General features: G+C 38.1%; 1 protein-coding gene across 12 annotated transcripts in view; it reads right to left on the bottom strand.

Annotated features, from left to right (window-relative positions):
• GPATCH8 (G-patch domain containing 8) overlaps positions 1 to 25,963 on the bottom strand; it is a 101,350-nt gene that overhangs the window by 10,979 nt on the left and 64,408 nt on the right. For 11 of the 12 annotated variants that reach the window (XM_019434758.2, XM_019434763.2, XM_019434765.2 and 8 more), the window contains 3 exons: positions 13,525 to 13,668; positions 10,711 to 10,747; positions 331 to 380 (listed from right to left, as the gene is read on the bottom strand). In XM_019434758.2, coding sequence (XP_019290303.1) covers positions 331 to 380; positions 10,711 to 10,747; positions 13,525 to 13,668 — 231 coding nt within the window. The remainder of the gene's footprint in view (positions 1 to 330; positions 381 to 10,710; positions 10,748 to 13,524; positions 13,669 to 25,963) is intronic. The other variant, XM_019434759.2, reaches the window with a different exon arrangement.

Genomic DNA, 25,963 nt, shown 5'->3' with positions numbered 1-25,963 from the left:
CTGATGACACACTGGTGACAAAGTCCAGACATATCTGCAATGAAGACAGAACTAAAATTATTTCCAACACACTAGATAATATAAAAAACAAACCAAAACAAAACACATACATTAGCCTATGCTTTTACAATAGCATTAGGAAAAGGAATTTGACCCAATATAAAGTGGACATTGCTTTGTGGAAGGGCATGATGTTCAACAGACAGAGGAATTTTCATATCTAATATTTATGAAATGTGTTTTGAATATTTTTGAATTGGGAAGGGAAAAGGGTGGAAAGACACACACAAAAAAAGATATACAGCTAAAGACACTAGTAGAAAAACTCACTCTTGTGATCTGGGCTCCCAAATTAGAAGGATTTGCTTTCAATACATCAGCTGAAAATGTCACATCACAAAGAAAAAAAAGTAAAAATAAAACAAGAGTGGAAGAGAAAAAAAAATAAAGCAAGCATTACTACACAGGCTCTCTTAGTGAATCTGCAAACTATTATACTGAACAATCAGGGACAAAGCCATCAACTCTAAAAGGGTGGGGGGAGAGGGAAGCACCTGTACAACACATATATGTATACATACACAGAGACTGACACAGTAATAATCTCTCCTGGATACATGGACCTGTCTACATTCAGGAAAAACAGTTAACAGAACTTCAGGAAAGACCACTGCTACCTAGAAACCGTCTATCTTATTTTCATTTACCTTTATTTTGGGAATGTTCAAGTAACCAACAGCTGGCAAAATGTTTTCCTAAAGCTGGCTATCCAGAATTAAGAATTTTATAAAAACCACTTCAAGACGGTGGATCAACTATCTTGAATAAATATGAATTCCAATTTCTTTCTTTCAAGGAGAATGAGACAGAAAGAGCCTGTCAGGACTATTGTATCATTATTTCAGGCTACAAACTTAGTTTTTTTCTGCCCCAAACATTTACCAGGCGCTCTAGCCAAAATTTAAATAGAACATATGTTTTTCTCATATCTGCCATCTTCACTCTAGCCACCCCATAGGCCTGCAAAATTTCCCAGTGCCTGGTCATTTCCTTCCTTCCTTCCTTCCTTCCTTCCTTCCTTCCTACAAATATTTGATTACTTTTAGGAGTTATTTCCCAAACTACAGGATACTTTCTAGAAGAATGAGCATTTTATCAAAGCCTGGAGTTTCCAAGCTAAATCAGACAGAGGTTAGGCTTTCCAATCATTCAGCAACCACTTGGTGCAACCTTGAAGTTGAAGGGATAAGACTATGTCCACATCATCCTGAAGACGCTGTATCTCAAATTCTTACCATAACATAATTGGAGGTAGGGAGGGATGAAAATGGGATGAGGTCAGTAAAACAAATCTGAGTGCAGCCCCATTCTAGGTGAAGCTATACACCAAACAGGGTGTAGCAAACATTCCTAAATCACCTTTACAAACTTTAAAGTCTCAAATGTAAAATTGGGAACACCAGAGTTCTAACCCAAACCTTAGAGATAGGGCTTGGCAACCCTCCCAAACCCAAAATGTATGTTTGAGGTCTTTCAGGTGAGGGTATTTTGATGATAAAAACAGATTCTACCCAAGGTCAGACTAAATCCCCCTCCAAAGTCTTTACTGATACCTCATAAAATTTTTTTCTTCTTTCTGAACTTAGTATTTTGTTAAGTACTCATCTAGCAACCATCATACTTTGCTCTGTCTATACTTATTTTTGCCTTTCAGAAAAGCAGAATGTGTAAAGTTTGAGTCAGAAAGACTTGTGTTCAAATCCATTAACTACCAAGCAAGTGATGATTTCATCTCTATGAGCTCCAGTTTCCCCCATGAGAAAAATAGGGCCATTCTAGCAGGTTTATGAGGGTAAGTGTCAAAATAAATATAAAGCACTTTATGTATCAAAATTGTTCAATACTGGGGCAACTGGATGGCTCAGTTGGTTAAGCATCCGACTTCAGCTCAGGTCATGATCTCGCAGTTTGTGAGTTGAGCCCCATATTGGGCTCTGGGCTGATAGCTCAGAGCCTGGAACCTGCTTTTGATTCTGTGTCTTCCTCCCTCTCTCTGCCCACCCCACCCTGCTCACACTCTCTCCCTCTCTCTCAAACATAAATAAAAGAAGTTCAATACTGTCTCTGTTCTTTTATTTGGGGCAGAGACTGTAGCTGCTCTTTTTTTAAACTTCACTTTTATTTATTTTTTAAGTAATCTCCACACCCAATGTGGGGCTTGAATTCACAACCTCGAGATGAAGAGTCACATTCTTTATCAGCCGAGCCCCTCCTTTAAAAATTTTTATTTTAAAAACAATCTCTACACTCAATGTGGGGCTCACGTAGCTGATCTTTGTAATCAACACCGTAGTGCACAGAACAGTAGTTAAGTCTACAGAAAGCATCTGGTAAATGCTTGGTGAGTAATTTGGCTGAAACACTGGATCCTTAATTTTTCCCCAAATAAATTCTTTACCACTTGTAGAAAAGTTTGATAAATATTTTCCTATCTCTATTAGGGACATAGTTAAGTTATATGAGATATATGGTTTTCCTAGCTATTACTCTCATCCAGCAAGAAGTCTCATTCTTTAGAGAATCAAAAAGCCTAAAATGTTAAGCCCCTTACTTCTGGACAGAATTAGGCCATGGGTGCCTGGATGGCTCAGTTGGTACAGTATACCACTCTTGATGTCAGGGTCATGAGTTTGAGCCCTATGTTAGGTGTAGAGATTACTTAAAAAAAAAAAAAAAAAAAAAAAAAAAAAAAAAAAAAAAAAAAAAAAAAAAAAAAAAGAATTAGGTCAAATGGCAAAAAGGATATCAGAAAGTTCTCAATTTCCTATGTAAAAAGTAATTTAAAAAAATTAAGTTTATTTATTTTGAGAGAAACAGGGACAGCACAAGCAGGGGAAGGGGAGAGAGAGAGAGAGAGAGAGAGAGAGGGAGAGAGAGAGGGAGAGAGGGAGAGAGGGAGAGAGAGAGGGAGAGAGGGAGAGAGGGAGAGAGAGAGGGAGAGAGGGAGAGAGGGAGAGAGGGAGGGAGAGAGGGAGAGAGGGAGAGAGAGAGGGAGAGAGAGAGGGAGAGAGGGAGGGAGGGAATCCCAAGCAGGCTCCATGCTGCCAGCATAGAGCCTGATGTGGCGCTCAAACTCAGGAAGTCGTGAGATCATGACCTGGGCTGAAACCAAGAGCTAGACACTTAACAGACTGAGCCACCCAGGTGCTCCTAAAAAGTAATTTTTATAAAGGCAAAAGTCCCTAATTCAGAGTCAGGTTTTCCAGAGTTGGTTATTTTAGTCCATGGAAAAGCCTGGCTCATTTGCAACTAAATGCTCATATGAAATTCTGTGTCCTGTACTTTTACTTTCCTCTTAAATTCTGAAGAGGAACACAACTTCAGGTAACTTCTTCAAGGTGAGAACAGAGGAGCAACATACCTGCCTGTCAAAGAAGAGACAGAGCTCGGGGTGCCTGGCCGGCTCAGTCGGTTTAATGTCTGACTTCACCTCAGGTCATGATTGCATGGTTCATGGGTTCTGGCCCCACATCGGGCTCTGTGCTGACAGCTCAGAGCCTGGAGCCTGCTTCGGATTGTGTCTCCCTCTCTCCCTGCCCCTCCCTGACTCATTCTCTGTGTCTCTGTCTCTCAAAAATAAATAAATGTTAAAAAAAAAAGTTTTCTTTTAATGTTTATTATTATTATTTTTTTTAGAGAGAGAGAGAGAGACAGAGCATGAGCAGGGAAGGGGCAGAGAGACAGGGGAGACACAGAGTCCGAAGCAGGCTCCAGGCTCTGAGCTGTCATCACAGAGCCCCAATGCGGGACTCGAACTCACAGACTGTGAGATCATGACCTGAGCTGAAGTCGGACACTCAACTGACTGAGCCACCTAGGTGCCCCCTCCCCCAATTTTTTTTAAATGAAGAGACAGAGCTTATGCAAGGAAAAACATTTATTGACGTGTCATCAATCCAAAAACTTTTCAAAGGCCAAGCAAATTCCATTCCATACGTAAAAATTCAAGTTAGACTACTCCAAACTGGGATACAGTCTGATCTGAGTGGATATAATTAATCATTTAAGCTAACTCCAAAGCTACTATGTCCTTGTCTCTGAAAATTATAAATTATGCCTTCTGAAGTATTGCTAGTAAATTTGTTTCTTCACTGAACTATTTAAGCTTATTAGTAACAATTTAAGTCATATAATACATTTTTCAGCTGGGCAGAATTTCATTCAAGGTAAAGGAGACTGAACCCCATTCAAAATCAAAGGGTTTGAAGATCCTGTTCTGAAAAACCAATGGCATGTTTCCAAAAAAGCTTATACATTTGTGGCATAGAACACAGTGGCCATTTCTTTCTCACTGATTCTCAATCACATGGTAGCTGTAGTTTCCATTAAATTTCCCAAAGACCAATATAGGGAGAGACCTTAAGAAATGATCCAGCGCTTGAAATACCCACCCACATAACCATGTTCTTTGTGCTAAAGACGACTTCAATGTAAAGGACATTCCAGTTTGTTTTTTTTTTTTAATTTTTTTTTTTTAACGTTTATTTATTTTTGAGACAGAGAGAGACAGAGCATGAACGGGGGAGGGGCAGAGAGAGAGGGAGACACAGAATCTGAAACAGGCTCCAGGCTCTGAGCCGTCAACACAGAGCCTGACGCGGGGCTCGAACTCACGAACCGCGAGATCATGACCTGAGCCGAAGTCGGACACGTAACCGACTGAGCCACCCAGGCGCCCCAGGACATTCCAGTTCTTAAAACGCAGCTTAAATAGCACTGTGTTGGCAGCAAAATATCTACTCCACGATTACCCAACTCTGCAAACTCCTGCACCACTATTCAACTCTGAACAAATTAAACCAGAGAATTGAGAATCTGGTAAATCTTACCAGATTTTTAATGTGAGTGATAAATTTGCCCACACTATCAATAATGTGGAGTGTGACTAGCAAGGAGTGGCATGGCGTTTGACCTGGGAATGAATGAGACAAAGATACATTTGCACATAATTTTCCCTACTAACAAAATAAGCTTTTGAATTAATAAAATATTCGTTATCTTTTGGTATTACTCTTTTCTAACAAAAATTGATGCTAGAAGTTTATATTTGGGTATAGTCTACTAGGAATAAATCTGATTATTCTTTTTCTCAAGTATTTTAAATCTTTTATCTCAATTTAAAGAAACATGCTATTATTTCCAGATGAAGGGAATTTCAGACATCAAAAAACAGGCAGAGTATTTCCTACTGCCACTAACAATCCTATGTTCTAATATTTACTGAACTCTCAAGAGAAAACCTGATTTTGTCTCTGTAGGGTCAAAAGACTGTCCACGGTTTCTTCTCACCAACAACAATGCTCCTCTCCCAGAACAGAGACTAAAGCTTAGTCTTTGTAACTAACCCTGCAATGCACATACAGTTGTCTATGGCACAAGAGATGCTCAATAACGTATTTCAGTTTTAAAATAAATCGGGAGAAGGAACACATCTAAATACTTCATGTATTATCTGTTGATAATGAACAGTGACAGGGAATAGTAAAGAAACTGTTTTGTACTGCAATCTCTTTTTCTAAGTATAATCGACCTTTTTTTTTTTTTTAAAGTAAATCTCCACACCCATATGGGGCTCAAACTCACAACCCCAAGATCAAGAGTTGCACACTCCACCAAGTGAGCCAGCCAGGTGTCCCTAATTCGGCTCTGAACCTCAACCACTTTCTTTCCCCTATGTCAACAATCCTGCATACCCCAAATCCATAGCCTCTTCTCCCCACCATTTCCTGCCTCTCTTTCACAACACAACATTAATCTCCTCTCCCTTCCCAAACTGGAGTAATCACGCTCTAGCTATCACGTGGCCAGGTTACCTGGGTGCAAGTCTTGGTGTTTGATGCTTCTGAATGAGACCATCCAGAACATCACCATGTGGTGAAGAAGGAAAAGGACCAGGAAAGAACACAGAAAGCCTCAGCATTCAACTACTCAGGGAAGGAAGATTACAGTTGAATGGTTAAGGAAACCAAGTTACTGGACATTGGATGTAAAGTCTTTCTTTTTAGCACGTTTATCAGTAAGTGATGAAAATAAATTTTATTCAGTAACAGAGAAAACTAAACACTAATGCCGACTATAGATACTGAAAAAAATCAGAGGGAAATACAGAAGTAGTCATTCTTCTTGCTAAGAGTAGTCCTAATTAGTCATTTATGACAATACTTATCATTTGGTGAATATCAAATTAATACGTCATAAAATTCTTGTTAAATACTTGCTTTGGTATTTTCAGGAAGTCAGCAAAAAGCCTTCAAAGTGTGGTATATTCTTACAGTACCAAGCTGTGCCTGCTGTAACATGTTTTTTTCACATACATGTACGTATATGTACATACAGTCACCATCACCAAAATTTAAGCTGGATCATGAGATTAAAAAAATAATTTTATTGAGATACAATTCACATAGCATAAAATTCACCCATTTAAAGTGTAAAATTTGGTGGGTTTATCAGAGCTATGCAAGCATCACTACTAATTTTAGTTAGAACATTTCCATTACCCTCTAAAGAAACTCCATGCTCATGAGCAGTCACTCCCTATTACTCCTTTCTACACAGTCCCTGGAAACCTAATATATGTTCTCTATAGATATGATTATTCTAGACTTTCCATGTAAATAAAATCACACAATATGGGGGTCTTTGCGACTGGTTTCTTTCACTCTGCGTAATATTTTCAAGACTTGTGCATGTTGTGTTTATCACTAAGTCATTCCTTTTTATTGCTGAATAACATTCCATGGTATGGATATACCACATTTTGTTTGTCCATTCATCAGTTGTTGGATATATGCACTGTTTCCACTTCTGGGGTACTATTAATAACGCTGCTATGAACAATCTTATGCAAATTTTTGTGTGGACACATATTTTCATTTTTCAAGGGTATACACTGGTCATATGGTAACTCTATATTTAACATTTTGAGGAACTGCCAAACTGTTTCCCAGAGGGGCTACCCCATTTTACAATTCCACTAGCAATGTAGGAGTAATCCAGTTTTTCCATCTCCTCTCCAACATATGTTACGATGTCTTTTTAACTTTGGCCATCCTAATATGTGTGAAGTGGTAAACTACTGTGGTTTTGTGGATAATGAGTTTTAAATATAACTATATAGGGGTGCCTGGGTGGCTCAGTTGGTTAAACATCCACCTCTTGATTTCGGCTCCAGTCATGTTCTCACAGTTCATGAGTTCAAGCTCTACACTGGGTTCTGCTCTGACAGTGTGGAGCCTGCTTGGGATTCTCTCTCTCCCTCTTTCTCCGTCCCTCCCCTGCTCGCATTTGCTCTTCCTCTCAACATAAATGAATCAAAACTTAAAAAAAATAGATACAACTATATAGCCCTCAAAATCATATCTGGAGGCAAAGGTTTGACCTCTTTGTAAAATTTAAAGGAGCATAATTCATAAGAACTGCTTAGGCCTAAAGCAAATGCAATAGCAGCATCTCAATTCAGAGCTCTCTTTTCAGGACTGTCACTCACAGACTATCATTATTTCTTAGGTTGCTTTACCTTTTCAGACTACAACAGAACATATAGCCTCATATATGAGTCTCCACCACAATGTATCACTGTAATAAATGTAAATGTGCAGGGCCAGAAAACAGGTTGAAAACTGCAGAATGTAAGGTAGAATCATTTTAATTCATATTGGGAATGTGTATCAAAATGAAGAACAGAGTCAGAAATTCCCAGGAAGAGAATACAGAGTTTACCAGCAAATGAAGTTCCCAAAGGGTCTGTTTAGGGTTACCCCTGCCTGCTCACAAAAGCAGATGGTTTCCCTAAACAGAAACAAGAATTTTCTAAGGTTAACTAGATTGTGATAGCTGGATTTAAGAAGTCTATTCCCAACAAGAGCAGAGGCGGTGAGTACATAAGATTCAACAAGTGTACAGACTCAAAACATGCTCAGTTTTTGGAGGACTAGCCAAATAATGTCATTCTTTTATTAAGCAAAACAGTTCCAAAGAAAATAACACACACAGCAGTAACAAACTTGGATCTCTCTGCTACAGGTTACTAAAATAAAACTACAATGTCTCAAGTTCTTAGGAAGCCTTCCTCTTCATATCTGCTTTGCTTCTCCAGGCATAATCTCTTCAGAAGCTAATTATGCTGTTTAAGTCAACATCTACAAAGCTTTGGGATTCATAAATACTTTACGGCTTTCCTAATCTATTTCACCTGTTTATAATAATCAATTTACAGTTTTCTAAGGATAAACACTCCAGAAACACATGAAATATAGATTATATGTGTAGATTATCTTCAGTAGTATCTAAGTGGTTTCGCTTCTATTATTGTTGTTATTATTATTATTATTATTATTATTATTATTATTATTATTATTATTATTATTTTCAAAGTAAGTTCTACGCCCCAATGTGGGGCTTGAACTCCCAACACTGAGATCAAGAGGTGCACGCTCCACTGGCTGACCTGGCCAGGCACCCCTGTGGTTACACTTCTTTTAGAAGAGTTCAGTTTCTTTTGTATTTTAGCCCTAAAATTATTTCTCTCTTATTTTATTTACTTTTTATTGCCTTTTAAACATTTCCATTTGTGTTTCCCTTGCAATGAGTATCAAAGTAGCACTGAAGAAAGGGAACCCAGTCTGAAGCTCCTCAAACCTGTAGTGGCTTGCCAGAGGTCCAATTGGTTTTGATGTGCTTATTGTCCTGATGCCCCGTGTGCCAAGCACACAGAGGAGCAAATACAGTAGAATATCTTGAGGGGCAAAACTGCAACAGTAAGCAGTGCAACTCCAAGTGGAGAGTGGCCAGTCCAAATCTGAATGAAGTCCATGTGAAGTCCAAAGATGATCATTCCTTCCATCACCAAGGAATTTCTCAGAAAATACTTCAACACAGAACCTATTTCAATTCTGAGTCATGAGGAAAACTAAGCCTTCTATTCCTTGGTAATACCAGATATACATAACAGTCAACGAAAAGTAAGCAATACTGCCCCAAAATAATTGTAACAGTTTAGACAGAGTTAACTAAATCACGCAGTCACAGATCCCATTGTGTACAATTCAGAACAGAGCAGTCATCGAGGGGTACTTACTATAGGCTTAATCTGTTTTAGTTCAGCTATTTACAGCTCATAAAACCACTATTTTTACTGTTGAAACAGACCTTGGTATTAAATGAAACTTCAGTCTTTTCAAGAAACGTGAAAGGGGTTTTCACACTGAAGCTATTTTAGCAGGTTGAAAGCATTCTTTCCTCTGACCAATACACTGATTCTTTCTAAAAAGAATTGCCCAAAGCCGCTAATTTATATGTACCAGATTTTGATAAACTGGATGCGACTACTGCAGATGGTTTTGAAATTGCAAAGAAGTTGGACCCAACACTTAAAGATGAATAAGGAGGCAGCTTTTCAATGTGCTGCTTCTCCACTGTCAATTAGAACCGTGTGTGTGGAGAGAAAAGGAAGGTCTGGGCCTGGGTCACAAACTCAAATGTTTAGAAGGATTTGGCAGTCAATATAGTGAATCACACAGGTTGATGTAAGAGACATCTAATTGAAGAGTGAGCATGTGACTTTCTAAAGAGATAGCAACTATTCAGCTTTAGCCAACTGTTATGTTGAAATGCAGGCCCAATGTTCTTAGGTATTTCAATTTTTCAAGATAAGACAAAGCCTGAATTATATAAAATCTCATTTTTAAAAGACAGAGAACCAATCAAAATTAAATGGGAAAAATCTAACACTACAAAGACCAGACAAAATACATCTGTGGGACAATTTGTGACCTCTGGTTTATGTATTGGAGGCTGGTGAAGAGGAGGACCCTTAGTGGCACAAATAAAAGAGAGTAAGACTGGGAGAATCCTGACTAGGTGGCAAGGCACCAAAGAAAGCAAAACAATAACAAAAAAAACAGTGTTAAGATAAGGTACTATTATTACTGTGTTGCTACAAATTGACTTCTGGGAAACAATGTTCTTTGTAGTTTGAAATTTAGGCCCTCTGAAAAGCTCAAGAAAATGGTTTCCATGATCATATCCACTAGTAGACCTGTTTTTAGCTATGCAAAATAATCAAAGATGCAAGGAGGTAGAGATGAAAAATGTTTAGTTTCAAAGTAACCTTAACTGTACTGTAATTAAGCCAAGAGGGATAGAAGATGGATACTAATGTTTATTAAGCTCTGAGGCATATTAGGACTAACTTACATAAAAAGGAATCACAGATTGAGCTAGCTTTTGAAGAATGGAGAGGACTACCCTTCAAAATGTATTGAAATTATCACCTTAAAATGAGAGTTAAACTGCTGAAAAGAGCCAAAATGTCTAATTAGCTTTCTCATCTTTAAAAAAGCTGGGTCTTCATATTTGCAGGGTAGTGACTTTCTTCACAAAAATCTTGGAAATTTTGAGAAAAACTAGTGAATAGGGAGAGGCACATGATAACAACCCCCCAAAATCACCACAAAACGTGGGTGACCACACAGCCCTTTTTTGAGAGATTATTTGTGCTTAATAAAGATAAGGGCGTGTTCAGAATCCTGTCTATACTACTAGTTTTACCACTAACAGGATAGATTATTTCTCTGGAAATTTTAATAGTAAAAATTTGATGGAAGATGCAAACTAGGGATTACTAATATAGGGGTTGAATGTACTTACCTATTATCTCAGATTCATAATAATCCTGTGTGCCTTCCTGGAAGACAAGACAGGGTGTCTTTATGATTTTAGAGCATGAATTTGGAAAATGGTAGGTCCATTTGTATGGTAAGTTCATGTCCATCAAAGAGGAATGAAAAACAGGACATAGCTCCTCTTAGAGGTTATTTAGCTGTGTTGTACCAAGGGCAATTAAAGGCTCTTTAGAAATTCTAAGTAAAGGGAAGAGAACTATAAAAAAATTTAGTACTGTGCACTTTTTTGTTTATATATTTACAGCATTGTTTCAAGATTCTACTCTATCTGCACTAAGAGGGCAGTATAAAGAAAGATGAAAAAGCCTATGTTTCAACCAAATACAGAACACTCCGCCAAAACCAAAGAAAACAACAAACTCACACTACATTCATTCTTTTTTTAATACCTAAGATGGGCTTTTGAGCATGGTGAAGAAACAGGCTCACATGCATTCATTAACCATACCAGCTAAAGATTTCTTCCCAGACCAAGGACTGCAGACATTTTTCTATGTTAATGGAGAAAGGTAGTCCATAAGTTCCTTATAAGAAACCCTTAATTTTGTATTTCCATTTTTAAATGAAATGATAATCTAAAAAATAGTATTTGGGATCATCTAGATGAGCACTTTACAAATGTTTATAACATGATGAGGGACTTAAAATGACAGTGATTTGTTTGTACCAAGGAAAGGCCAAATGATTTTGCAATATCATATGTCTTTGAAAGTTTTTCAGTAGTCTTAATAGAACAGGGTTTCTCATCCTCAGCACTACTGACATTTTGGGCCAGGTATTCTGTGTTGCAAGGAGCTTTCCTGTGCATTGTAGGATATTTAGAAGCACCTCTACCCACTACATGCCAGTAGCACCATCTTCCTAATTGTGGTAATCAACAATGTCAAGTGTTCCCTAGAGGACAAAACTCCCCATGTGGAAAACCACTGCAACAGAGAAACATGGAGAGAGAATGAAGTCATCCCAAGGTGCACAGAACAGACATGTCAAATTCAAATGAACCAGAGCTGTAACAATTACTACTACTCTCAAGTTGAAAGCAGCATCACTAAAACATTATCATCCCTCACATTAATGCTGTCGATGTGAATTTCACTAGTTCTGCATTTCTGCTCAGATTTCATTTGTAATTCTGTTGCTTGGATAGAATATTTTCCCTTAAAAAGCAATCTAAACATTGCTCAAGTCTGAATTATACTTTTCCTGGTTTATTTTTTTTCTAATAGAAACTTTACTCAAGAGACTTCTCATCAACTAAAAATGTAACCTTTCTAAACGTCCTTCTGGTGCCTAAAGTTTCTTCTGGAGTCCTAATTTATCAGACAACTCTTTTTTTTTTTTTTTTTTTAAGTACGCTTTAAGCCCAACGTGGGGCCTGAACTCACGACCCTAAGATCAAGAGTCACATGCTCCACCGACTGAGCCAGCCAGGCGCCCCACAGACAATTTTGTCCCCCGTAGACAATTCTTAATTGAAGAAATTTTTAGAGCCCAAAAAGGTGGTTGTGTGTTTAGATGCTACAAGTCTTTCTCAATTCCATAAAAAATAACCCCCAAATTTGAATTATGTATACACTGAGAAGCCATAAAAATTATTGGATAAGCAATATTTGCTGTTGTAACTCTTTCTTGACAGATGTTTCTTTGAAAAAGTAAGGTAACTCCAGTATATATCTTGTCCATATATATCCTCTCTATATTTCTCTTCTTCAAATTAAGCAGACCTTGATAATACACAATGTCCAAAGGTGTATCAAAAGTTCAAAAGCTGTCTTGGATACAATTCTATCAGTGGAAGCATCTTAAATTGGTTAGGTGTGGTTAAACATGAGAGAGATTGTTGCAAAAAGTGTAACAGGTTACAAACTATCCTTGTGCTAGTAAAGCTTAAAGCTTGCTCTTGTGCACTGAAATCTTATGGCTGGTTGAAAGATGAAGCAAAGGTATTTAAAAAAAAAAGTTGGTTCAACAGATCCACTTAAGACAGCATTCCAGCAATGCTCACAAATCTTACAAGTTTAACAAATACAACTATTATGCCTTCAAAGACCTAGTAAATTCTGCTAAAATCACCCAACATCAAATGGCTCAAAATTATTCAATAAGCCAGAAATTTAAAGATCCATTTCTTTCTTCTAAAATCCCCCCTGGGCCACCTTCTTTATGCCAGTATCTAGTTAGGTACAATTTTATTTTCTAAGTCAGTGAAAGCAAAAAAGACTGCAAAGAAAGTATAATTTACTTTTTAGCAAGCTCTTCAACATGCAGCATCAGAGGTTTTTGTTAAAGTTAGAACAGCATCTAATTCTTTTTCCTTCTCAAGATTTATCTAGTTTCCAAGGTATACCAAATAACAAAATAACTTACTGATAGGAAATAGTAGCCAATAAAGCATGAACTCCTGTATATAGAAGATGAAGCACCCATAGTCTGGGATAACTATTCAAAGTTTAACATGTTCACAAAGAGAGAGAAAGGGAAATAAAACTCCTAGTGATCCTCAGTTGAACTACCAAATTAAATACAAATTCAGAAAATAATCAAAGCCAAAAACTTTATGCAAGATTTATGAAGCTCACAATTCTCTACATAAATTCTTGGAAGAGGGAGGTCTATGTCAGGACTTGTCACTGAAAAAAAAAAGTAAGTCAGATAGACCTCAGATAAAGACTGGCAGATATAAGAAACCATAGTCACCAAGCTTTTTGGGGTACATTTATAAAATTCAATAATTCTAACAAATAAAGTGTTGTTTTGTTAGCAAGCAACTATTCCTCACCTGCTTGTGTGCATGATCATAGGAGTTGATGTGGTTGTCAAATTCCTGATGTTTCTGATATTGCTTATCACAGAGTTCACAGTAAAAGTTGGCTCTGAGGTCTTCCAGTGCTTTGGCAATGGCCTTCTCTTTGTCAACATAATCCTGTAAGAACCACAAAATACAAACAAAAAATGAACTTAGAATTTTAAGTGAATGGTATAAAGACGGTTATTTAGCGGTACTAGCAAAAACTAGATGGAACACAAGCGGCAATTAGGTGGGTAATTTGTGTGTACTAATAGTTGTCTTCAAATAAATAAACATTCAAAAAGAGTTCCATGTTTATTTATTTTTGAGAAAGAGAGACAGAGCGTGAGCAGGAGAGGGGCAGAGAAAGGGAGACGAAAGAGGATCCAAAGCCGGTTCCAGGCTCTGAGCTCTGTCAGCACAGAGCCCGATGCGGGGCTCAAACTCAGGAACCATGAGATCATGACTTGACCCGAAACCAGATGAGTAACTGACTGAACCACCCCAGTGGTCCCCTGCCCCCCCGAAAGAGTTTAATTTTACTTTGCCTTTTGGCATTATGGTGGCATCCCCTACTCCTACCTCTGGCTAAAAAAAAAAAAAAAAAACAAAAAAAAACAAAAACAAACAAACAAAAAACAACCCCAAGCAACCAGAAAGGAGAAACAAACAAAATTTTTTGAATGTTTATTTTGAGAGAGAGAGAGCACACAGCAGGGCAGGAGCAGAGAGAGAGGGAGACACAGAATCTGAAGCAGGCTCCAGGCTCTGAGCTGTCAGCAGAGTCAACACGGGGCTCGAACCCATGAACTTCAAGATCATGACCTAAGATGAAGTGGGATGCTTAACCAACTGAACCACCCAGACACCCCCAAAAAGAGTTTAATTTTACTTTGCCTTTTAGCATATGGTAGCATCCCCTACTCCTACCCCTGGCTAAAAAACCCCCCAAACAACCAGAAATAAAAAACACAATTTGTACTGCAGTGTAAGGAACCATAGAAATATCCTCAAAAGAGGCAACAGAGGGGCGGCTGGGTGGCTTAGTCGGTTAAGCGTCCAACTTCGGCTCAGGTCATGATCTCGCAGTTTGTGAGTTCAAACCCCGCATCAGGCTCTGTGCTGACAGCTCGGAGCCTGGATGGAGCCTGGAGCCTGCTTCGGATTCTGTGTTTCCCTCTCTCTCTGCCCCTCCCCTGGTCATGCTCTGTCTCTCTCTCTCTCAAAAATAAATAAATGTAAAAAAAAAAAAAAAAAGTTAAAAAAAAAGAGGCAATAGAAAATAAAACAAATCAAATAACTGAAATTGGTATCAGGCTGTGATGGGCAAAGGCTCTCCTTAGGACATGTGGGTAGTGACACAGGAACTTGGGGTTTGAGCAAGATGGGGGAGCTAGATCACAGAAGCCTCATTAATAAATCAAAGAACCTGTGAGTGGGCTGGAGAGTACTTAAGACCTCTGCATCTTGGCAGAGGGGAAAAAAAATCCTCTCAGTGGGGCACCTAGGTGGCTCAGTAGGTTAAACATCTGACTCCTGGTTTCTGCTCAGGTCCTGATCTCGCAGTTTTGTGAGTTCAGTCGGTAGAGCATGTGACTTGATCTCAGGGTAGTGAGTTCATGCCCCATGTTGGGCATGAAGCCTACTTAAAACAAAATAAAACAACAAAACATAAACAAAACAAAAAAACCTAGGCAGACTGCAGAAAGAACCAAATAAGAACCGTAAAAAATAAACCAAAAAATTCATCAGCTACCTAGAGGATGGATGAAAAAAATAGGCCAGACACACCTCAAAAAAGATGCAGTAGGGAAGTGAAAATGTTCTGGAATTAGATTGTAGCAATGGTTGTACAAGCTTATGGAATACACTAAAAGCCACTTTAAAAAGATGAATTTTATAGTATTCAATTTATATGTCAATTTAAAAAAGATGTAGTAGGGGTGCCTGGGTGGCTCAGTCGGTTAAGCGTCCGACTTCAGCTCAGGTCACGATCTCGCGGTCCGTGAGTTCGAGCCCCGCGTCGGGGTCTGGGCTGATGGCTCAGAGCCTGGAGCCTGCTTCCGAGTCTGTGTCTCCCTCTGTCTCTGCCCCTCCCCCGTTCATGCTCTGTTTCTCTGTCTCAAAAATAAATAAACGTTAAAAAAAAAAATTAAAAAAAAAAAGATGTGGTAAAATAAAAGAGGTAGACGTCAGTTTGAGATTACTTGGAATGAGGTACAGAGACAGATAATATGCAAGAGAGGTTTAGAAGCCACAGAGTATACAGTATTTACACATGTACAAGTGGAATCCCAGAAAAACAGGATAGCATAGATGAGAGAAAAATATTTGAAGATATAAAGGCTGAGAATTTTTCCAAACTAGTTAAAGACATAACTCCACAGATACAGGAAGCACAAAGTATACCACACAGGCTAAATAAAAATGTGCACCTAGATACACTGCAATGAAACTACAAAAGGACTAAAGACCATCAAATCCTAAGATACACAGAAAAAACTTAAAGATTACCCACAATCAGACAGCAGACTCAAAAGCAATGTAAAGTTGAAGACAGTGTGCTTAGAGAAAATACATGTCACATGTATACCAAATGACCTATTTTTCAGAAGTGATTAAATTAAGGCATTTCCAGATAAAAGTTTTACCACCAAGAGATTCATTAAAAAGAACCTTCCTAGGGGCACCTGGGTGGCTCAGTCAGTTGGGCATCCGACTTCAGCTCAGGTCATGATCTCGCGGTTCACAAGTTTGAGCCCTGCATCAGGCTCTGTGCTGACAGCTCAGAGCCTGGAACCTGCTTCGGATTCTGTGTCCCCCTCTCTCTCTGTTCCTCCCCTACTCACACTCCTGTCTCTCTCAAAAATGAATAAAAAGATTTTTTTTTAATAAAAAAAAAAAAACCTTCCTAATAAAGCAGTATTTCTGAAATCATAGATTGTAATTCACCAGTAAGTCATGACATTAGTTTAGTAAATTATAGCAGGCACAGAAAAGGAAAAAAAAAACCCAAAACCAGAAAAATACAGAATATAGTTCACATAAGGGTAAATTCTGTCTTGTAAAACTTTTGTTTCAGTTGTAAGTGGTTGCAGTATTAAACATATTTAATTTTTGAGAGAGGGAGACAGCATGAGCAGGGAAGAGTCACAGTGGGGGGACAAGGAGTGAGAGAATTTTTTTTTAACTTTATTTTTTAAAATTTACATCCAAATTAGTTAGCATCTAGTGCAACAATGATTTCAGTAGTTGATTCCTTAATGCCCCTTACCTATTTAGCCCACTCCCCCTCCCACATCCCCTCCAGTAACTCTCTGTTTGTTCTCCATATTTAGGAGTCTCTTCTGTTTTGTCCCCCTCCGTGTTTTTATATTATTTTTGTTTCCCTTCCCTTATATTCATCTGTTTTGTCTCTTCAAGTCCTCATATGAGTGAAGTCATATATTTGTCTTTCTCTAATTTCGCTTAGAATACTATCTCCAGTTCCATCCACGTAGTTGCAAATGGCAAGATTTCATTCTTTTTGATTGCTGAGTAATACTCCATTGTATATGTATACCACATCTTTATCCATTCATCCATCGATGGACACTTGGGCTCTTTCCATACTTTGGCTATTGTTAACAGTGCTGCTATAAACATGGGGGTGCATGTGTCCCTTTGAAACAGCACACCTGTATCCCTTGGATAAATACCTAGTAGTGCAATTGCTGGGTTGTAGGGTAGTTCTATTTTTAGTTTTTTGAGGAACCTCCATACTGTTTTCCAGAGTGGCTGGACCAGCTTGCATTCTCACCAACAATGCAAAAGAGATTCTCTTTCTCTGCATCCTCGCCAACATCTGTTGTGGCCTGAGTTGTTAATGTTAATGTTAGCCATTCTGACAGGTGTAAGGTGGTATCTCATTGGGGTTTTGATATGCATTTCCGTGATGAGTGATGTTAAGCATTGTTTCATGTGTCAGTTGGCCATCTGGATGTCTTCTTTGGAGAAGTGTCTATTCATGTCTTTTGCCCATTTCTTCACTGGATTATTTGTTTTTTGGGGGTTGAGTTTGGTAAGTTCTTTGTAGATTTTGGGTACTAACCCTTTATCTGATATGTCATTTACAAATATCTTCTCCCATTCTGTCGGTTGCTTTTTAGTTTTGCTGATTGTTTCCTTCGCTGTGCAGAAGCTTTTTATTCTGATGACGTCCTAGTAGTTCATTTTTGCTTTTGTTTCCCTTGCCTCCAGAGACGTGTCGAGTAAGAAGTTGCTGCGGCCAAGATCAAAGAGGTTTTTGCCCGCTTTCTCCTTGAGGATCCTGATGGCTTCCTGTCTTACATTTAGGTCTTTCATCCATTTTGAGTTTATTTTTGTGTATGGTGTAAGAAAGTGGTCCAGGTTCATTCTTCTTCATGTCGCTGTCCAGTTTTCCCAGCACCACTTGCTGAAGAGACTGTCTTTATTTCATTGGATATTCTTTCCTGCCTTATCAAAGATTAGTTGGCCATACGTTTGTGGGTCCATTTCTGGGTTCTCTCCTCTGTTCATTGATCTGAGTGTCTGTTCTTGTGCCAGTACCATACTGTCTTGATGATTCCAGCTTTGTAGTATAGCTTGAAGTCTGGGATTGTGATGCCTCCTGCTTTGGTTTTCTTTTTCAAGATTGCTTTGGCTATTTAGGGTCTTTTCTGTTTCCACACAAATCTTAGGATTGTTCTAGCTCTGTGAAGACTGCTGGTGTTATTTTGATAGGTAGGGATTGCATTGAATATGTAGATTGCTTTGGGTACTATCGACATTTTAACAATATTTGTTCTTCCTATCCAGAAGCATGGAATCTTTTCCCATTTTTTTGTGTCTTCTTCAATTTCTTTCAGAAGCTTTCTATAGTTTTCAGTGTATAGACTTTCTACCTCTTTGGTTAGATTTATTCCTAGGTATTTTATGGTTTTGGGTGCAACTGTAAATGGGATTGATTCCTTGATTTCTCTTTCTGTTGCTTCATTGTTGGTGAATAGGAATGCAACTCATTTCTGTGCATTGATTGTATATCCTGCAACTTTGCTGAATTCATGAATCAGTTCTAGCAGTTTTTTGGTGGAATCTTTTGGGTTTTCCATATAGAGTATCATGTCATCTGCAAAGAGTGGAAGTTTGACCTTCTTCTGGCCGATTTGGATGCCTTTCATTTCTTTGTGTTGTCTGGTTGCAGAGGCTAAGACTTCGAATACTATGTTGAATAACAGTGGCAAGAGTGGACATCCCTGTCTTGTTCCTGACCATAGGGGGAAAGCTGTCAGTTTTTCCCCATTGAGGATATTAGCGTTGGGTCGTTCATATACGGCTTTTATGATCTCGAGGTATGATCCTTCTATCCCTACTTTCTTGAGGGTTTTTATCAAGAAAGGATGCTGTATTTTGTCAAATGCTTTCTCTACATCTATTGAGAGGATCATATGGTTTTTGTCCTTTCTTTTATTGGATGTGATGAATCACGTTGATTGTTTTGCGGATATTGAACCAGCCCTGCATCCTAGGTATAAATCCCACTTGGTTGTGGTAAATAATTTTTTTAATGTATTGTTGGATCCAGTTGGCTAATATCTTGTTGAGGATTTTTGCATGCATGTTCATCAGGGAAATTGGTCTATAGTTCTCCTTTTTAGTGGGGTGAGAGAGAATATCTTAAGCAGGCTCCACCCTGAGTGTAGAGCCCGAAGCGGGGTTCGATTCCATGACCCTGTGATCATGACCTGAGCCAAAATCAAGAGTCAGACACTCAACCAACCAAGCCACCCAGGCAGCCCTGTATTAAACATGTTTCTAACTGTGGACCTGAATGTCACTGTTTCCTTAAGAATATACTTTAGGGAAAAAGGAAAATGATGCCAGTAAAAAGGTCTGAAATACTGAAAGTAAATGGTAAGCAATAAAAATATATGATACACACACACACAAATACATAACAAAAACAAAAAAATATAACAAAAATTATATAAATATAGACATATATATACACACACACATGTATACACATAATAACAAAAACAATACCTAGTTTGCAGGACTGAAAAAGGATAAAAAGCAAAATGCTAGCTGATATAGCCAAATGTAACAGAAGAGGGCATTCAAAGTTTAAATGTTCTCGAGTCCTTCTAATGCGATGGAGTTAACTTTAGACTTTGTTAAATTAAGCATAATTTAAACTCCCAAGGGTAATTATTAGAAGAACAGAAATAGTGAAGGGAAAAAAAGAAAACTTCAATTTTATAAAGGTAAGACAGGACAGAAAAATCAGCAAAATATAAAGTAAAAAGGCAGATAAGAAATCACAAGAAATGTAAAGGTACTGGGACCCCTGGGTGGCTCAGTTGGTTAGGCGTCCAACTCTTCATCTTGGCTCAGGTCATGATCTCATGGTTTTGTTGAGTTTAAGCCCCATGTCAGGTTCCATACTGACAGCATCAAGCCTGCTTGGGATTCTCTCTCTCCCTCTCTCAAAATAAATACATAAACATTAAAAAAAAAAAAAAAGAAAGAAAGAAAGAAAAAGAAATAAAAGAAAAAGAAAAAAGAAATGTAGATGTACTAAAAAAAAAAAATCACCAGAAAAACAAAATCCAACTACATGTTGATCACAAGAGATATCCCCAAACTCAAGAAACAACTCAGAAAGTTGGAAGTTAAAGGACAGAAAAAGATGTATGTCGGGCAAATACTAGCCGAAATAAAGCTGGAGCAACTATATCAATACTCAACTTAATTAACTTTTTTTCTTCTAAGTAATCTCTACAAGCAATGTGGGGCTTGAACTCATGACCCCAAGATCAAGAGTCACATGCTCTACTCACTGAGCCAGCCAGGCGCCCCATCTTTTTTTTAGACTTTAAGGCAAAAGCATTACTTGAGACTGTGGCCAGTTATGGAATTAAATATTAAGAGGCTATTCTCCAAATAAGCTGCACTGCTAATCTGAAAAGCCAACACAGACATGTTGGTTATCCACTGGTCTTAATGAGGTTTTGGCTCAAAACTGTGGGACTGACCCAAAAAGGTGGTCCAATTTGCCTCAGCAGTTCCATTTAAAAGCTAGACATCAAAAGACATCTCAAAACAAGCTGAATACATGATCTTTGAATGAATTTGAACTGCATGGGTCCACGTACATGAGGATTTTTTCCAATAAGTATATTGGAAAGTTTTTGGAGATCTGCAACAATTTGAAAAAATTTGCAGATAAACCACATAGTCTAAAAAATACCAACAAGAAAAAAAGAAAAAAAGAAAAAAGAAAAAAGAAAAAAACAGTGTGTCATTAATGCATAAAACACTTGTAGATACTAGTTTATCATTTATTACCATAAAACACATGCAAACCTATTACAAACAGTTAAAATTTATCAAAACTTATGTACACACTTACAGACCTTAAATGGTACCACTGGCAGAGAGAAATGTGAACAAATGTAAAGATGATGTATTAAATCATAACTGCATAAAGAACTACAGTACATGCTGTACTACTGTAATAATTTCACAGCTATCTCCTGTTGCTGCTGGGGTGAGCTCAAGTGTTGAGAATATCCACTTAAAATGCTGTGTGATGTTAATCATCTCTGCATGAGCAGTTCATCTCTCTAGCAAATTGGGTACTGCAGTGAAAAGTGATCTCTCCTAGTTCTTGTGTATTTTTCATCATGTTTAGTGCAATACCGTAAACCTTGAATAACACCACAGGACCCACACAAAGTGCCACTCGTGATGCTGTAAATGCTCACAAGCAGAAAAAAGTCATGACATTACAAGAAAAAGGTGAACTGCTAGATAAATACCATAGATTTACATCAGCAACAGTGGTTGCCTGACATTTGAAGATAAATGAATCCAATGTAAGGACCATTTAAAAGAAAGAAAGAAAGAAAGAAAGAAAGAAAGAAAGAAAGAAAGAAAGAAAGAAAGAAAGAGGAAACCTGTGAAGCTGCCACTGCAGCTGAATTAGCCGGTGCAAAAACCTTGCACTTTTTGTGCAAAACCTTTCAATCTCGTATTGAAAAGGAAGCTTTTGTGTGTTTAGGATTGCTATAAGAAAGGAATACATACGGACTCTGATACGGTTAAAAAACAGTGAAGTGATTATATGACAACTTAAAGCAAAAGGTGAAGGATCTAAAGCTAGAGAATTTAATGCAGGCAAAAGATGGTTGGATAATTTTATAAAGAGGTCTGGCCAAAACCTATCAAGATAACAGGAAAAGCGGCTTCTTCCAACCAGGATGCAGCAGACAAGTTCCCAGACGCCATTAAGAAAATCCCTGAGGAAAAAGGTTATCTGTCTGAACAAGTTTTTAATGCAGATAAAAGTGTCCTACTCTGGGGATGGGATGCCACACATGACATTTATTAGCAAGAAAGAGAAGCAGACACCAGGATTTAAGGCAGGAGGGGAGAGGCTAACACTACTGTTTTATGCAAATACAGTTGGGTTTATGATCAGGACTGCCCTTACCTATAAAGCTAACTTCCACCTCCACCCCTACCCCAACCCCTAGCCTTAAAGTGAAAAAATAAACACCAGCTATCAGTCTTTTGGTTGTACAAGAAGGCTTGGACAAGAAGAATGCTTTTTCTGGATTGCTTCCATCAGTGCTTTGTCCCTGAAGTCAGGAAGTACTTGCCAGTACAGACTGCCTTTTAAAGTTCTTCTGATACTGGACAATCCCTCAGCCACCCAGAACCTGGTGAATTCAGCAAAGGCACTGAAGTAGTCTTTCTGCCCCCAAACACAAGGTCTTTAATTCAGCCTCTAGATCACGGGGTTATTATACACAGTACACTACAGAAAGGATTGTGAACACTATGAAAGAGAACCCCAAGAGAGAGAATATGAAAGTCTGGGAGGATTACACCACTGAAGATGCCATTGTTGTTACAGAAAAAGCCGTGAAAGCCATAACATTTCCAAATAATAAATTCCTGCCGGAGAAAACTGTGTCCAGATGTTGTGCGTGATTTCACAGAATTTATAATAAAGCCAATCACAGAAATCACAGAAGAAATAGTAAATGGGGGGAGGGGAAGTGATGGTGGTGGGGAAGGGTGCAATATATGGATCTTGAAGAAATTCAAGAGCTAACAGAGGGATTAACAGAAGACAACTCAATGGAGACAACTGCTTCCACACCAGAGCCAGACAATAAAGAAGAAAATGTAGAAGCAGCAGTGCCAGAGAACAAGTTGGCAGTAATCCATCTGGAAGAAGGGTTCTGATTATTCAAGACTGCTTTTGACTTCTTTTACCACATGGACCCATCTAGGACACAAGCACTGAAATTAAAGCAAATGGCGGAAGACAATGAATAGAAACATTTTTTTGAAAATGAAAAAGCAAAATAAATAAATAAATAAATAAATAAATAAATAAATAAATAAATAAATAAATAAGACAGAAATAATGACGTATTTCCATAAAGTTATACTAAGTGTGCCAGCTTCTCCTACCTCCCCTTCTACCTCCTTCTACCCTTGATACAAGACCAACCCCTCTTCTTCCTCCTCAGCCTTCTCAATGTGAAGATGAAGAAAACCTTTATCATAATCCACTTCCACTTAATGACCAGTAATATAATCATCATGCCATATAGTTAATAAACTTATCTGCTGTGTATGTGTGTTACTGTCTTTGTGTGAAAATCTAGTAACTATATGACAAGAATTCTGAGAGATGTTTTTATGTCATCATCATTTCCCAAGTACTCATAATGTAGGACATCCTGTGCAAGGCTGTATGGAAGTGGATAGCCTATCCTTACTTAGGAATAAGGTAAGTAACACTTGATGGAAAGTAATAATGTGTTAGTTTTCTTAACTATTTTATAACTTTGCTTTCAAAGAATTATATTATGTACTGTATGGCTCTCTTATAACTGGAGAAGCTGAGTATCAAGCTATCAACTCAGGGAAATATCTATATATCTATGCAGATATATAGATATATATTTTAATGTAACAATGTTTCAGTAATGTATTAAGAACATGTGGTATGCCATAAAAATTTTATAAGCATTCATTAGTGTATAGTCTAGGCTACTGTGAAGTAACTGCACTGATTAGGTCACCATAAAGCAATCATACTACTGCTTCTTCATTATCAATATATGAATCCTTATAATTTCTTTTTCATGTTAGCTTTTCATTTTTTAAATGTTTGCTTATTTTTGAGAGAGAACAAGAGTGTGAGCAGAGCAGGGCAGAGACAGAGGAAGAGGAGAGAGAGAATCTAAAGCAGGCTCCGTGCTGTCAACACAGAGCCCAATGTGGGGCTTGAACTAATGAACCATGAGATCACGACCTGAGCGAAAATCAAGAGTCAGATGCTTAACCAACTGAGCCACCGAGGCTCCTCTACCTTTTTTATTTTTGATTACAGTATTAATGATAAGTACAACGGCTACAACATTTTGTGTCATATAAGACAATATTGAGGTAGGTACTGACAGATTATTCATCTTGTAAACAGATAACATCAACTCATAGTACCGATACGGTACAGTACAGTAAATGTATCTTCTCTTTCTTTAAAAAAAAATTTTTTAATGTTTATTTATTTTTGAGAGAGAGAGACACACACACACAGAGTGAGCAGGGGAGGGACAGACAGAGAGGGAGACACAGAATCCGAAGCAGGCTCCAAGTTCTGAGCTGTCAGCACAAAGCCCGACATGGGGCTCAAACTCACAAGCCATGAGATCATGACCTGAGCCCAAGTTGGACACTTAACTGGCTGAGCCACCTGTGTTCTCTTTCTTATGATTTTAATATTTTCTTTTCTCTAGCTTACTTTAAGAATATATAATAGATAGGGAATGATAAATGACTACTGGTGCATCTGGGGGGCTCACTCAGTTGAGCATCTGATTCTATTTCATCTCAGGTCATAATCCCACGGTCATGGGATTGAACCCTCTATCAGGCTCTGCACTGAAAGTGGAGCCTGGTTGGGATTCTGTCTCTCCCTCTGCCCCTCTCTCCCGCTCACTCTCTCTCTAAAATAAATAAAATTTAAAAAAAGACAAATGATTACTTGTTAGCCTTTTACAGCAAGGGTAGATATATTAGTCTCACAATTAGTAGCTCCTCTAGTTAATAGATCTAAAGATAAGTCTCATTTCAAAGCCTTCGGACATTGGCCTCCTATTCAGTTTCGTATCTTCTGGATACATTTTTAAGGCAGTTCTATCATCTACCATTTCTCACATAAGCTAGTTAATCAGTAAACAAGAAAAGGTTGCTGTATTTTGTGGAATGTCAGTATTGAACTAGTTTGGATAAATTTATTAAAACTACAAAGTGAACATACAGCACACTGTAATTTTTGCCATATTCAATCATTCAGCATCATTTCTGCTAAGCAGCCTGGGTAGTTTCATGTTGTCTGGCTATTAAGCAACTTGTGGATAGCCTTCTTTATCAGTGCTGGTTTTCCCAAGATAGAAATCAGAAAACTCACTTTCTCAACCTCCCTTAAAACCAGGGTTCAGGGGTACCTGGGTGGCTCAGTTGGTTAAGCATCTGACTTTGGCTCAGGTCATGATCTCAGGGTTTGTAAATTCGAGCCCCATGTCCCCATGTCGGGCTCTGCGCTCACAGTGAGGAGCCTGCTTGAGATTCTCTTCCTCTCTCTCTGCCCGTTCCCCGTGTGCACGAACACATGCTCTCCCTCTCTCAAAATAAATAAATAAACTTAAAAAAAAAAAACCAAAAGACAAAAAAACCCCAGGGTTCAGACATATGATCTTCCCATCAGATACATCTGCCTAAGACTTCTACTTGAAAACAATACATAAAATGTATTCTTTAGAATATTTCTTTTTTTTTTTAAGTTTCTTTATTTTGAGACAGAGACAGTGCAAGTTGGGGCGGGACAGAGAGAGAGGGAGAAAGGAGAATCCCAAGGAGGCTCTTTGCTGCCAGCACAGCCTGATGTGGGGCTTGAACTCATGAAACTGTGAGATCATGACCTGAGCCAAAACCAAGAGTCAGACACTTAATGTACTGACCACCTAGGCACCCCTAGAATATTTCTATTTCGGACAGTATACCAAATAAATCTGGCTTTTCCCCTTATTTCAAAGAAATTATTTATTCAACTCGTATTTACTGACTACTTATGTGTCAGGCATTATGTTGAATACAGTATATAAACGGGCAAATAGACACAGTCTCTCTCCTCAAGGCCCCTTCTGCCCAGTACTGTAGACAGACTATAAGAAAGTGAACAAACAAAATTTTATAATTATAAATGATAAAAGAGAGTGTTACAAGAGAATGAGGTAGAGTGGAGGATTTATTTAAATTGGGTGATGAGGGAAGATTTCTAAGCTAACACCTAAAGATAAAAAAGAACCTAAAGGATGAAAAAAAGAACCAAATGAAAGATAAT

This window comes from Panthera pardus, unplaced genomic scaffold, assembly GCF_024362965.1.
Source record: "Panthera pardus isolate Hobbes unplaced genomic scaffold, ASM2436296v1 HiC_scaffold_3, whole genome shotgun sequence".
In the NCBI taxonomy this organism is placed as follows: domain Eukaryota; kingdom Metazoa; phylum Chordata; class Mammalia; order Carnivora; family Felidae; genus Panthera; species Panthera pardus.
This window is presented reverse-complemented; position numbering and strand designations above follow the sequence as displayed.